This window comes from Pleurodeles waltl, chromosome 4_1 (assembly GCF_031143425.1).
Source record: "Pleurodeles waltl isolate 20211129_DDA chromosome 4_1, aPleWal1.hap1.20221129, whole genome shotgun sequence".
Taxonomy (NCBI): Eukaryota; Metazoa; Chordata; class Amphibia; order Caudata; family Salamandridae; genus Pleurodeles; species Pleurodeles waltl.
In genome coordinates, this window is record NC_090442.1 from 198,819,037 (window position 1) to 198,834,896 (window position 15,860).

General features: G+C 41.8%; 1 protein-coding gene across 6 annotated transcripts in view; it reads right to left on the minus strand.

The window, feature by feature from the left end:
• WNK1 (WNK lysine deficient protein kinase 1) overlaps positions 1-15,860 on the minus strand; it is a 669,373-nt gene that overhangs the window by 20,903 nt on the left and 632,610 nt on the right. For 5 of the 6 annotated variants that reach the window (XM_069228121.1, XM_069228119.1, XM_069228120.1 and 2 more), the window contains one exon: positions 11,416-11,457. The exons of the other annotated variant lie outside the window; for it this stretch is intronic. In XM_069228121.1, coding sequence (XP_069084222.1) covers positions 11,416-11,457 — 42 coding nt within the window. The remainder of the gene's footprint in view (positions 1-11,415; positions 11,458-15,860) is intronic. 6 annotated transcript variants of the gene reach the window in all.

Below are 15,860 nucleotides of genomic sequence, written 5' to 3' on the forward strand. Positions count from 1 at the left end.
AAGAGTGACTTTTGGGGCTTCGACTCGATGGGTCGGTGTTTTATCATTTTGGCGCCTGTGCCTTGGCTCAAGTCCGAAGGCTTTGTTGTTGGCGTGGCCTTTCTCGGTGCCGAAGATGTTGCTTGGTCACCGGTAGTTTTCTTACGGGTGGAGCCATGGCCTTCTGGCAGTGGAGTCCCCGAGGCCTTGTATTTAGGCTTGGATTGGGTCAGGGCAAGCGTACTCACGTGCTGGCTTGCTGTTATTGGTTGGTTGATGTCCGACTCTTTTTCGAGCAGAAGGATCTACAAGCTTCGCAGGTATCCTCTTGATGATCCGGAGATAAACACAGGTTGATCTGTGTAGTGATACTTGGTGTGGCACCGAGGGCAGAATCTAAACGGAGTCTGGTCCATGAGGCTTCGACAATACTTTTGGTCGGGCCGATCAGACCCAAGTTGGGCGCAGGTGCCCCGAAGGACAAGTAGAGATCTGTATCCACCGGTACCGAGGTGTCAATGATGGATGATACTCGATCGAAAACAATATCAACAAATTTAGAGAGTTTGTAATATTTTTCCGACTCGAACAACCGGAGTGAAAAGAAACACGTCCGAACCCGATGGCGGAAAGAAAACAATCTAAGATGGAGTCGATGCCCATGCGCAATGGAGCCGAAAAGGAGGAGTCACTTGGTTCCGTGACTCGAAAAGACTTCTTCGAAAACAACTTGTAACACTCTGAACCCAACACTAGATGGCAGGACCTGTGCATAGGTCTTTCCAGGTCCTTAGCGCTCCAATTGAGCTGTAATTTCAGCGGTACGGTATGCCTGCAAAAGCCTCTGGAGGTCCAGGAGATAGAGTCAAGGTTCTATACCACGACTTCTCAACTCAGGCAGTATGACTTTAATGTTGGCGAGATACTCTACGCAACAGTGCAGACTTTGACCCACGGTATCCTGATATTCGAGGAATGGAAATTATGTGATGCTGAGTAAGTAAACAGCAAGAAGTGGCGACTACCAAAGCCTTCAGTAAGTGGGACTGGTCGGTTGTGCTATCTTCTTTGACATAGGAGAAAACTGGTTTCCTTCCTGAATTTGACAAACTAGAAGTTGCAGATGTGATCCAGTCTGCACTTGACAACTTTCTCTCTCTATCCCTCAGCCTCCATTATGACATCTGTTGATATATGTCGTAATGCTTAAGGGTCTAAACCCCAGAAGAAAGACCATAAACCATTAACTTTGGCAGAAGAAAGCACCTATACAGAAAAGTATAAAAGTTGTTTTTACCCACACAAAATGAAATTAATTAACTGGAACTCCAGTTCTTCATTCTTGGTATCTTTCATAGATTCACTTGCTTTAATCATTCCCAGTCATCAGGCTGGGAATACCGGTTACTTCAATAACAATAAACAGTCTTAAAATGGTCATAGTGTCATTGGTTGTTTAGTAACATATCCACATCATTTGAAACAAATCAAACTTCAGCCAATGCAGTGCTCTACTCTCTACTCCCTACTCCCTGTTGCAGTCTACTTGCCAAGAATCCTTTGCAATGTAATGCAGTTATCCCAAACAGAAAGCAAAAATGGGTAAAATACTTTTTCTTTCAAAGAAGTCCATTGTGGAAGAAACAGTGCTCTTTCAAAAAGCAGCTGCTTTGTGTTCTGTTAGGAGAATTACAAGGACGAAATTGTGAGAATTACATGATGGCTGCTGTTGCTCAGAAAGAAAGAATTCAGCAGTCTAGTCATTAAGGTAGAATTAAGACAATGTGCGTGCATGAGCAGCACAATGCGCACTTGAACTGATTCCCTGAGGAGATTTTCACTGAGAAAGAAAATTCAGCTGTGAGCAGCATTTCGTTTTGCACATGTGCAGTGCGTGCTTAAAGTTGAGGAGAGTACCGTTGCGTTTTGCACATGTGCAATAAATTAACAGAGTCAAGGAGACCAGCGTTATGATTCCGCTCATGTGCTGAAGAGTTTCCTGAAGTTTGGAGAGCAGTGTAAATCTTGCAACTGAGTCTAGGAGTCAAGGAGTAGTGTCTGACACTGCCATTGAGTATACGTCTTCAGAATGTCTATCAGCATTTTGAGTGAGAGTCTTCAGGAGATAAGTGCCTCTGCTCCCAGGAGTTTTCAAACAGTAAAGTGACTTTTGTGAGAGAGTATAAATCCCTGTTAAAGAGAAGAAGCCATTCCAGAGCAAGATGATTGGAACAACTCTTAGGAATACAAAGACTACAAGTGACAACATATTTTCTTTGGGAAGATACAAAGACAGTACAATTAAACAGCAGCAAGTTATTAATCAAAAAGAAAAAAAATCAAAAACTTATTCTACTAAAGAGTAGTTGTTATGTATACACAATATATATGTATACACAACATTTGGAAAATGTCACTTACCCAGTGTACATCTGTTTGTGGCACAGTAGGCAAACGTTTTTTCGACTCCGAAGAGGAGCTTTGATGTTTCGGTTTCGAAGAGGATCATGAATGTTTCGGCTCTGATGTGGTATTCATCTGTCTTGATTCTGAAGTGGAAGCCACCATTTTTCGACTCGAAGCCGAAACAGGTGTAGCAGTCTGTTCATCGGAGCAAGTCTTGGCCTTTTTCGGCGCCGAACTCGAGGGTCGGTCAACGATATGTTGTTTTCAGGTTGAACCATGACCAGCAAGCAGTGGTCGACCCAAGGCCTTCTGTGATTTTTTAATGTGTTTCTTATGGGAAGGGGCTGGTGTACTCACATACTGCGCAGCAGGACATTTCTGGCTGTCCCCATCTGAATCCTGGTCGTAATTGGAGTCTCGGATGGAGACTGCAGTCTTTGCCTGTTCCTCTCTAAAGATGTCAGATGTTGGTTCTGTGGACTTCGACGCCATCTCTAACCGTCTTGCTCATCAATTCCGTACGGTTTTCTTGGATCTGAATGACTGAGACACATTGCAGGTCTCTTCTTTGTGGTCCGGAAAGAGGCAGAGGTTACACACCGAATCCTGGCCGGTGTAGGGTAACTTGGCATGGCACCGAGGACAGAATCTAAATGGAGTCCGTACCATGAGCCTGTGACGCAGTAGGGCCGAGAAGGTCTGAGAAGGGCATGGGCACACAAAAGAGTGTTTAAATCGATCCCAACACTACAATCGGATTGAGTGTAGTCAGAAACGTGTTCGAAAAAGATACTGACGTTGAATAAAAAAGATAGAGAAATACCAAACCGAAATCTACTGGAGTGAGAAGGAACACGTCTGAACCCAACGGCAGAAAGAAAACAATCGAATAAAGGACTCGATGCCCATAAGCACTATCACTGAGAGGAGGAGTCACTCGATCTCATGACTCGAACAAGTTTCTTTGAAGAAAAACAACTTGTAACACTCAGAGTCCAACACTAGATGGCGATATATGCACAGCATGTGTATCTGCAGCTACACATGCCATCGAACATATATATACATATAGCATCAGCTATATCAATATAACTGAGTTAAGAGAACTATATTTTACATCAGCAAGTTTAAACAACTATTCACCAGCAAAGTTAACTAATTATCAGGAGACTATACTCATCAGCTTTTCCAATCTGGATGCTTTGTCAAAAAACATAATAAAGAGAGAAGCTAGCCCTCAGTAGAGATCAGGTAATTAATGAGACAAAGTGTAAGTCACATGATCATGCCGAGTGTGTCTGAGAAAGAAGTTAATTAGTGTGTCCCTAATAACTATTGTGGCAATATATTTAAGGTATTCTGCAGAAACGGCCACAGAAAAGGTTGTCCAGGCGCAAGGTAGAAACACCCGATGATGAGGAGTCTGATATCCTCTTCCCCTTTACCCCAGCTGGTACTGGAGGTAGATATCTATGTATCTGTTGCTGGTAGTGGTAGAGGGGACTGTGGACTAACCTTCTGCTCCAGAGAAAATCATATTCAGGTACCTTGACACTACCACAGCTCAAATTTCACAACCCAAGTGTGAATTATATTAAAAAACATTTAGTGAGCTGGCGGAAAATGGAGGAGTGCATATGAGTCACATGCTTGGACACCTGTTGGGGAACCACAAATTAAAACTGCAGCTGTGAAAACGTCTGTAAAGTCTTCCTCATCAGCTGCAGGGTATTCAGAAAGGCTAAAGGCACCAGCTATATAGAGGGATCCTGGTGTTGTTGTCTGGCTTTGTAGGGTCGGCCAGTTTCCATAAGGTTTGGTATATTTCTGTTGAGGTTCATAAGCTCCTCTGGTGCTACCATCTGGGGATTCACCACAATCGTCTGCAGTAGGTGTATGCCCAGGATACTGTACATCCAGGTGTGCTACACTGCAAGATGCGTATAATTGCTCCTGAACACTAATATCTATCAGCTGCAAATCCAGAACATGTTTTGCGAGTTTCACTTATACTTTTCAAAAGCGAGGCCTGATTTTTACGTAAACAGTGAAATTTCGAGCAAAGCCGGTATAGTGACCTGTGCTATATTTAGAGGCTGTTCTGAGCAAGGCTATCATCGATCAAGTCGCTGAATGAGTCCGCTTCATCACTGAAAAGGTTTCCATCATCAACGGAGTCAGTGGGAATTTTGACATGGCCCCTGAGTTGTTTTTTCATGCCATTTTGGAGGTAGAGTGCTCTGAAGCTTTTTTTAACACCTTTTCTGAGGAACGAACCACTGTCAGGAAGATTTTTTTAAGCAAAATCGGAGATTTCTAAACACTCCCTTATTTGATCCAAATTTGCTGAAGTGCCTGGTGGAATACTGCACACTGGACCATTCACAGACAAGAGGGCATCGCTTTTACACACAGAATCTTTACAATCCTGGAGAAAGGAGGCCAGCCTCCTTTTTCTTTTCAAGATTCTTTAGGGTCTTATAGCGTGAAAGCTTATTCGTTAGGTGCAAGCAATACAGGTGTTTACAATGAGAGCCACTAGCATACATCAACTACTGCTCCCCCTCAAGAGGAACAAATCTCGAAGGGATAATTGTTCTTGTGTTTCATGACAGTTGGTAAACATCCTGTGTACTGCTATTTCAAAAGTACAGGAGATTCCCAGCCTAACAACAGGTAGTAAATAATTCAAGGATAGTAAACTATGAAAGAGCCAAAGGAGAAACAGTAAAAATATGTTACTGTAAATTTCAAATATATGCAGAAAAGATCAAAGCAAATTCTAAACAAATACAAAGTACTCAGGAAAGGCACATGAGGATCCTTGATACGTGAGTAGGAAAAAGAAGCAAAGTGTTACATCCATGTAACACCACATTTGTAGCCAGTGGAATCGCACGCTGTGCGCTCTACTGCCATCTTGTTTTTCTTCAAAAATGTTTAGTTTCGTGAATCGAGCATGCGTAGAATGGCTCAGTTAAACGCCAATAAACAGATAATGCAACGGACAACGGTATAAGGGTTCTCCAGTGTTTATGTATTTTTGTCCCAGTGAAAATGCAGTGTGACAGATGAGAACTCTTTCTTGTTGTAAATTACACGCTGTGCCTGTGCAGTCTGCAAAGTTGTACCCACTACCACTATGGCATACATGCCAACCATTCCCGATTCAGGCGGGAGACTACCGATTTCAAGGCCAGTCTCCTGCCTCCAGATTCCTCCATGCAAAAACCAGATTCAGCGTTTTTGTAAAACTGTCAAAAATAAAATGATGATGCCTGCCAGGCTGCTCCCATCTCCCCCTGCAAGAATTACCTTAGACATCAAAGGTTAACAAGTTGTTCTTAAATTTTGGAGAGGCGAATTAGAGCATGTGACAGGCCCGGGCATTTTAGTTTTGGCAGTTTTACACAGAACAAACAAAAACTAAGTTTAGAACTCTGCTTTTGTCTGTGCTATGTTATTAAACAGACAAAAATAAAATGCACATTGTCACAATACCTACGAATAAACCTAATTCAAGCAGATTGTCTCCGCTTCAATTTTAAGTCAGTGGTGAAAATACATTCTCACGACTATTTATTTTTAAATGTCCCACTTGCCTGCCCTAAAATGTTGGCAGGGATGCTATAACTATGCTTCTCTCCTAGCATGGGCATCAACTCGGTGATGAGTGATGGTGTGCCCAGATGACCATGTTGCCGTTCCGCGTGCTCCCTATTGGAATATATCCAAGGAAAGCAACAATGCGCCCTTTTTGCTGGGCTTAAGGTGTTGGAACGGAGGTAGTCAATTTCGCAGACAGACTGACTGACATGAAAAGGACATATACTTTTTGGTAGAACATGTAGGTGTGTGTAGAACCACTATCTTTATGAATCTGAATATATAGTTCTAGAAACATATACAGCCTATGGTTCTCTGACCCTGTGTTATTACCACTAAAAACATGATCGGAATGCCACAGTTATATAATGATTTGAAAGATAAATCCATGAATCCTGTTAATGCGATTTTTCAATACCAAGACAGTTATATAGCCCTTGGTTGTATTACCGTCTCTAAATCTTCCATGAAAACCTTAATTACAGGAATCCTGATCAATGTAAACAAGTTGGTTGCAAAGAACATTCATATTTCATGTTGCCACTGGGGAAACTCCCAATTCCTTAATTTCCCCATGAAGTACAGCATAGACTCCTTGATTGTGGGCTCCTGTGCCGACATTAAAATAGTCATATACTCTGAGGCAACAGCAATTACCGAAATTATAGACTTCAGGAGCCCCATCACCAAACAGTCTGAGGTCTTTGATGTCAAATCTTACTGCTGTACGGAATTGGTAAGTCTGTGAAAAGCAGCAGGTACATAACATAACATGTCTGCCTTGAGTTCTCACTCTGTAGAGTAGTTATCTACTCAGAGCAACATCTCTGCTAGAAATGTGTCTGATTAGAGCCCAATACCAAATATTTTGCTGAAGTTCTGGGGTGTATCCTCCATTCAGTCGTCCCTGGCTTTTGTACAAAGTACATTGTCATCATTGTGTCAGAACAAACTGGGACACCTTGCTCTAAGAATGTGCCTGGAAAGCTTTGAAAGGCAGGTACACTGTATTTAACCATAATACACTGATGTGTTGTTCCTTCTCTCTGGGTTTTCACTTGCCCTGGACTGCTAGGTCTATTAAATGTGGCCCCAAACTGTGAGAGAGACATCCTTCATAATTATTAACCGCGGCTGAGCTTACATGTTTGCCTTCCTGATCACCTGAGGTACTTTTTCAAAGCAACTAGCACATTACTTTAGTCACCCGTGGACCTTTTAAACACTTTGGTAAAGGACACTGCCTAAGAGTGCATGACGCTATCAATTCTAATAGATTTATACTTTTCCTCATTGTGAGAGATTGAGACATCACGTAAATATGACTTGCTCCTCTGTACTGCTCAAACGCATCCTTCTGTGGAATAGGTTTTCGCATTGATTGTGGAGCCCAAAAGTCTCCTATTTTGAGAATGTGATTTCTTTCAACTGAGGGTAAACCAGAGTGTGTGGAGCAAACACACCATCTGTTGCGTCCATGGTAGGCAATGGACAGCAGTTATCCCATTTAATGGACAACTGTCTATGTTGGGGTATAAATGTATTTGCTGATGACGCAGGTGTGCCACCAAAATTTCTATATATCTGGTAAAAACTATGAGAGCTGATTTTATTCCAAACGGCAAGCATTCGAAGAAACAGCTGCATGCCTTACTGGAATCACACCCAGCGTATTTTTGTAAAAATGTCCTTGCTACTAATAAAGCACCCACTGATTCAGCAGACTCTTTTTCTAGTAACTGATTTACTTTTGTGCCATACACTCACCTCCATTAAACGAAATGTTAATCAGGTGCTGCTGGGCCTTGCATTCCTATAAAGTAAGAGACTGGTATAAACCTGACCACAGGCTGAGTCTGCTCCATCAACAGCACAACAGATGCTTTCCTTAGAAGTAGTCTCTCAGTTCCAACTTCCCTTCCTGTGTGCCTCTGGGCAAGTACTGTGCTTCCTTCTCCATTCAATGGTGCCGGACATATGACTCGAGGAAAGCTTGAGAATGGGGATATTCACAGCCACACCATCATGATCACTTTTCCCACCACATCAATATGTGCACTTTGTTTAATGGAGAGTGGGCCTCCCCTAGGACTCTGCTGGAATACAATTTTTCTACTGCAGGACTGCCACCGAGTTAGCAAAACATGTCGCTTGATTTAACAGACTCTTACTGGACTTATTCATATCTTTGCAACACTGTGGGGGTGACTTAGCATGGCTTTAATGGAGCCTTAACATTTTCCATAGCTGTTCTAAGCCTTCAACAATGGAAAGTATTGAGCTGGGTTTTTTTTTGTTTTAGTGTGTGACAGACTTACCACAAGAAAATAACTTTCCTCGTGGGCCAACACCATAATAACTGAATGCTGGCGAGCTGCTCCCGTATATCAAAGAGTGACAGGGTGATGTATTGTCGGGTATGACATAATATTGTTCTACGGGCTTCCCTTCACTGGGGTTCCATGATGTATGTCTCCCAATGACCATCACTATCCTTAGTCTACTGATATGCTGTTTCTATCTCTGGTTACTGGTATCCTAATCTTGGTATTGAGTAGTAAGGCTTGTGTAGTATTAGCAAAATGCAAAGTTGTGACTTTGCATTTTTGCAAATACTGTATGCCCAGGTGATTAATAAAATGCCTCATCTTTCTTTTACTTGACTACTGAAGAGGTTATGTGGGCTATCCTGACATTTGTCTCCGGTTGTGTTCCCTGTGACCATTATGCAGGTCAATGTACATCATCTTATGCCTAGAACTACATTTCGCTCCTTAAATCTTTAAATGGTTATCAACCCTGAGAGTCCTCTAGTGCCAGTAACTTTTTTTGATTGCGACCTGGAAGGAAGAGGACTTTTAAAGGTCCAGTGGCCACTGATCTTGGGGAGTGTTTTGAAGCTTGCACACCAGGTCGACCGAGATGGTGGGTTGTCTAGAACTGAAGAATGTTTTTACAGCTGTTCCCAGTTTCAAAGCTTTTTTTCCAATGGTCTTTCTTGCTCCTAGTGTCAAGCCACAAGATGGAGCTCAGAGCCATGAAGTCAATGCTTCTTTTTTGTTACATTCTGTGTCTTTCGTCCCTAGAAGCACAGTGTGCACATGCCAAAACGCAGCATGTGTGCCTTGCAAAGTTAGTCACCATTTTCTCAATTACAGCAGAATCTAAGCATTGGTGGTATAAATCTCACTGCAGCTTGATACTGTTTCACTGGGTCTGCTGTCCCAGAAGGCCCAGCTGGGCATAATTCTCAAACCTCTCATACACCTTTGGGCATTCACATCTGCCTCTTTCTGTTCCATGAGTCCCACTACAATCACAATGTCGAGGTATACGTTGTTTTTGTTTACACTTAAATTGGTGACATTTGAACAATCAGGCACATTGTGATCCCAAGACCAGCGCATACATTTGGGAAGTAAACTGACTGAGACGACTTCAAAAGGTCTTTGAAGCAGAATCAAAAAAATGCGTCTTCTAGCAGTCATTTCTACAAGACATGATGCCCCCGCTGGTGGATTCTTTAACGTAACCGAGGGGTATATAGATGCCTGGCCTAAGAAAGCTGCTCTAACGTTTCCTGGCTACTTCTGGTTGTGACTCAGTCTCCACATGGAGCCCACAGTTTCACTATTCAGGGGTGGAAACATGATCACAGGTATGGTGTGTGTTGCCTTGCATTGTGGGTTTTGGGATGCTAGGCCATGAGTCATTCTTTGCACACGCAGTTCTGAAACAAACGGGAGAAAAACAACCTGCGGCATATTCCAAACCTACCCAAGATAGGGTAAGAGTAATATTTCCTGATTTTCTCCTTGGCACACTGGAAAAGGAAGTTTGCACGTTTATTATTATGGTAGTTTTCAATTTTCTTGTTTTACGGTGGGATTATCTTTTTATGTTAAATTACTGCTACAGTGGTGTTTACAATCAAATGTCCGGTACATATAAAGGAGAATCTCTTTTGACATCCAACTGTAGAGGAATTCTTCAGCTGAAGAGTTGAGGCAGACAAATGAAACTGGTGTGAATGAATGTTTATGATTCAAGCATGAAAAGAGAATGTAAAGGGAGTTCCAGTTTGTCCCGAATGAACAATGTGTAAGGGGCTGATGAACGCAAAGCCTGAAGTACACATATACCTTTGGCTAAATGATAACCAGCAGACAATTAATGTTCTAGGAATCAACATTGAGTCAAAATAAGCCACAAGCTCAAGGGGATGTCTTTTAGAAGAGTTCACATCTGCATTATTTCCCAATGAAAACACAATTACTCACTGGAGGAATGGAAGCACTATCACAAAGTATTTTTTTTATGGCAAATGACGGTGTTGGCTGATAATGAAAATGAGTGCAGGAATGTTAGGACAGTTCATTACAGTTGCAAGGTACGTTTCACGAGAATCGTTTAGCAGCACCCTGACAACCTCTAAACTATTTAGTTTATAACATAAGGAGGTCTTCAATAAAACTTAACTGACTAATATAAAAAATAAACGTGCATTAACTGAAATGAAACCATTTGCATTTACACTGGGGTCTAGTGCAGGACCAGAGAGACATCTAAATTGAATTTGGAAAAATTTAGATAACCCTAGGATAATGCCTGCAATATCATTGACGGAAGAGAGGAATAAGCAATTGTCCATGTAAGATAGTTGACAATTTATGTAAACGAATGCCAAGAAGATCCTGCATGTCAGAATATTAAGTCCTGAGAACGTTTGAGGCCATACAGAAGCCAGCAAAACATGGAGCAGGAGGAATGGCAGCTCCTCAGGCACTCTGGGTTGGGAGAAATTGAGGTGGAAAAGGCAGTGTTTTGGAGGAGAGTGGTGAACGTGCTAACAGACCATATACAGCCATTCTAGAGAAAAGGCATCAGAGTTTATAGGAGGGGTGGACATTTTTTGATCTTTACTGACCATCTCAGAAGTAAGGCCTCCATTACAATGTGCATGAGGCAAATCATTCACACTTAATGTTCCGGGTGGGGAAAAGGTTGACCCACTGATTAACAAGGCCACATATTACTAGTGAAATGCAAGTCTGTGGTTGCGAACATAGTCCATTTCAGCATACCGAGTTCCTGCTAGAGATTTTGGAGGAATGTGTCCAATCCCATAGGCCACTGCGAACACACATAGCGAAGAATACTGGTTGGGTCTAAGTGAGTCAGTGTCAAATTGTCTCATGCCATACTACTACCATGAACGTATGGGTATACAAGCAACATCTTTTGAGGTTTATGTGTAGGTCCATGCCCTCCACTGGTCAGCAGCTGATAAGTCACTTTCTTAAGTTACATTCTTACAAGATTTTGACGGAAGCTATAACGGCAAAAGAGGTGAAAGGCCCACCCCACAATTCGAATAATAGAATATAAATGCAGAAATATTAGGTATAGAAAAGAGATAATTACTACAAAGCTGGTTGCAAGGACAGACTTTTTTCACCATCTTCCCTGAAGCATAAAAAGAGAGGGGTTTGTTACAAAAAGAAACAACAGTGTGAAATATTTTGTATCAGACGGCAAAACAGGGTGTTTCTACTAGACAGAGTAAGCAAGCAAGCAGGCAGGCAAACTCACAGTGACTTATCAAGAGTTCTTTTGACTGCACAACAATGCATATGCACACAGATGCAAAATAGGGATTTGGTGACTTTTTGAAGATTTTCAGAACCAAATGCGTTTTGGTATAGTGATTTCCATGCTACAAGCTGTTAAGAAAGGTTAAGTCCGAAAACGTTTTCAACAAGTGCTATTAGACTGACTGCCTACAGAGGTCGATGCTATTTTTTTTAATAAATCGTCTCTCCTGACCTGTATCCTGGTGTTTACTAGGATACAAAGGATGCAGACGTTTACCAGGACACTTTATGGTGATCTCTAGTAGGATGCATTGTTGTCGGTGTTTTTTGCACTGCTCCCTCCAGCTCTAGTTGGTTTGTGTTTTATACACTACTTGCCATTTCTGTTTCATCCAGCAGGAGTCATTCGTAAATACTTCTCACTAATTTGTACATCCTAAAATATAACCTATTACATCAGATGTCTACCTATTAGCTCCAGGAGCCCTTAAACGAGTGGGCTGCTAACAGGTCAAGTCGCTGGGTAAAAAAACAAAAACAAATAAAAGGAAATCAAGCATGTTATTCCCTAGAATCTTGTACATTCTGTTATTTCTTTCATTTTGCAATTACCAGGAGCCCCGATAATGGTAATTGTCGGTAAAAGGAATAAGAGGGACTATTACAGGCAACTTACAATGGTCAAAAAGTCAACAACCATAAAATAGACATTTGAAATGAGATAAAAAAAATTATGTTAATGCTTACAAAGCCTACGTTACTTACCTTCAGTAACAATGTACCTGGTGGATACTCCTCTACCTGCAGATTCCTCGCCTCTCTCCAGGAGCCAAACTAGATCGGTAAAAGTTTAAATAGCTCCCCTGCACTGCTAGGTGGCGACACAACTACAGTTTGACAAAGGTACCTCCTGGATGTGTTATCACAAAGTTGTATATGGTGCCACCTCGGCACTCTGACATTAGTTCCTATCGCATTTCCTCACTCTTAGAGGCAAAAACAAGCGACCGTGGCAGAAATGCAGTACATAAAACTGATTTGGAACTTCATTAAATACACAACACTTTTCGGAACAAAGAAGCAGATGGGCAAGCAATGGTCTGCATGTAAATAAGAGCAGTAACCAGATCCATGGTCACAAAAGGAAATGAATGTATTCTTTAGACTTCTACCTGCAGATTTCACGCATAATGAATCAATACCAAAACAATAACCCCCATAGAAGGGTATGAGTAGAGCACAGGGAGAACTGTGCCACTTTTACCCAGGAAGGTAAGGAGCAGTGCAAGTCCAAGCTGGAAACAATGACAGACAACAAGGAACAGAAAGAGCCTCATGCAGCAATCTAATGAATATTCTTGCTAGTAGTATGTAGGGGAACGAAAATGACCTGTCTTGCCCCGTCAAACAATCCAATAACACAAAACATGAAACAAAAACAAATTGCCCCTACCAACCACATTAGATAAAATAATAGAACTAAGAGGTATTTTAAAAAACAGGCAAAAGGAAGCAGCCCAGTAAAGGTCGGAAGCCCACGAAGGGCCCAACGGAAATAACAGTCCACCCAACAAACACTGCGAAGATGGGTAACACCACGCACTGCTTTGGAAAACGTTGGGTAGAACAACTTGCCGCATCCCCTTCACCAGAACAGCCTAAAATACAGAAGCAGCAAAACACTGCCAACTTAACAGCAATATCATAGCCGACAAAGCTAGGCGGAACACCAAATATCGTAGAGCTCATAAGAGCCGACACAAAACGTACAATGAACCGTGCTCCAAGGAGTCAAATCACAAACACAACCTGCTGTCATACTCGAGAAGTCCTCACTGAGACCTATTTGGGAAGCAGAAAAAAAACTAAAATCTACCAAGACACATGTGCAACTGTGACGGGAAGTCAAACCGGAATAAGGCACAACACAAACTGTTGCCTCTGCGTAAAACACCCTGACCTCCAAAAGTTGCATCCTTCCATCAGAACATACGTCCTTTCAGCATAATCGGAAACAACGTGCTGACTAACAATAAACAAGCACTGGCAAAGCCAACAAGTCTCGCCTATGCAATAGTTATTGGCTCTGCCAATACGTTTTAGCCATGTTGTACACCACCTTGGCAGCTGGTCAGCATGGCTAAAAGTTAGTGGCGTAAAAGAGAGTGGTCTGGAGTAAAGAAGAGTGTCTTAGAGTAGAGTGGGTGTTGTAGAGTGGGTGGTGTAGCGTTGAGTAGCTAGGAGGGAAGTGGAGTGTGATGAAGTGGCGCAGAGTGGAGTGACAGTTGTGGAGTGTCGTGGAGGGAGGAGTATGTCAAAGTAGAAGGGTGTGGAGCAGAATGGCGTAGAGATGAGTGGTGTAGAATGGAGTACAGTTGTCTGGGTAGAGCAGAGGGTCAGATTGTAGTAGCGTGTCAGAGTATTGTGAAGTGGTGTAGAGCACACTGCAGTGGCACAGAGGTTGTTAGACAGAGCCTTGCGCTCGTCAGCACCAAAAGGTGCTAGGCGAGTCCAACCAACGTGGAAGCAGACCTAAAAACAGGTAATTATTAGGATATAAAATAAGGGCTTCGCATTGACACCCTACATTCAGGCACCTAACTGTGGCAGAAGGATTGGGAGTTTCCTATGGTAACATCAGAGTTGGATCAGAGTGTTGGCTTTAAAAAACAGAATTAATGAGCATATACCCAATCTTATGGAACTCATGAGAAATATTACATTCTGGGACATCCAGATATCATACTGCCACTCCAATCACCCTTCCCCATCATTGTAGAAGAAAACACGCTTAAGTTTGCTGATGAAATTGTAGAGTCTGTTTTAGCAGGAGCCTAATTTTACAGAACAAGAATAATCATCAAATCATGATTCATGTTTATGAATTGCAAGCTTTGTCGACATACAAGTAAAGTCAGATTAAGACCACACTTGACAGCGCAATTTGGGCAATACCTTAGAAAGAAATCAGCGCATAGGAGCCTGATGGCCTCGAACCAACCAAGAGTTTTCCTCGAAGACCTCTTGCTCTAAAAAAAATGTTCCTACATTTCTTTGAAAGGTACTTATGAACAGTTAGTGTTTATTATTAACACCATCGAAAAAATCTCAGATGCCCTATTAGTTGGAATTCTTAAAGAATAATGGAAAATGAAAACAATGGTACATATAACAATACAAAAGAAAAGACTGGATACAGTTAAAAAACGAGAGGATAGAATTCAAGGAGTTCTTTGCAATTACCAAACTTATATAACTCAGTAAAGCTCCGTGAAATATTCATAAGGAAATACATATCCCTATATGAGAGAAGAACTCAAGACTAACACACAAGGGGTAATAGAAATAAGTGCCTGGGAAATTGGACATTCACCTTGAGTAATTTGAGTAGTGTAAATGAGGGATCGAACAACAGAACAACCTTCGAAAGAGGCAACTGGCTCACCTTCTTTCTCTACAATCCTGCATTTGGTAATATAAGCACACCACAGACAGGAAAGGAGAGGAGAGGACAAGACAAACCCCCAAAAAACTCTGGAAGGATGGATATGACACCAATGGCCATTAGTAACAGAAGCAGAAGTCAACATCAAAGCGACTCATGAATATGGTAATCAACCTTTCTGATACCAGTTTACACTACCAGTCTACTTGGTTGCTCCAAAAAATTACTTTTGAACAACCCCTACTTGAGGATTTAAGAAGACTTGAAAAGCAGAAGTTTGCTCTAGCTGGCAACCTCACTGGACCATATTTGAAAGGCTTGTCAAACCTAAAAGAAGACAAGGAAATCATAAAACCAGAAGATCAAGTCAACCACCGTGGTACAGAATCTATTACATTACTGGACAGAATGATTACGGGGTGGTGTAAAAAGCGATAAAAGCTTCCCGGTAATCCAAGCACTAACATTATTGGAGAAACTAAAGCCCTGGATGAGGAAGTGTGAGCGCAAAGATATACATCTTAAGAACAGCGACTTGCATTGCATAGAATGGCCCAGCTTCCATACTTCTTCTATCGCCAAAAAACAAGTACAAGTATTCCATACTTCCACTATCTCCCAAAAATACATATGAACTAATTGGAGAACCACACTGTTTGGAATGGGATCTCCATTAGAACCTCTCGCTCAATTTCAAGATTTTGTTTTGTCTCCAATAATTAGTCAACAACAAACCATCCTTTTCAAATGACACACTATTTGTAGAGTTTCGGAATCCACTCCTGAAAATCTGCAAGACTGGTCCCTGCAATCATTTTTTTCTAAGCAGA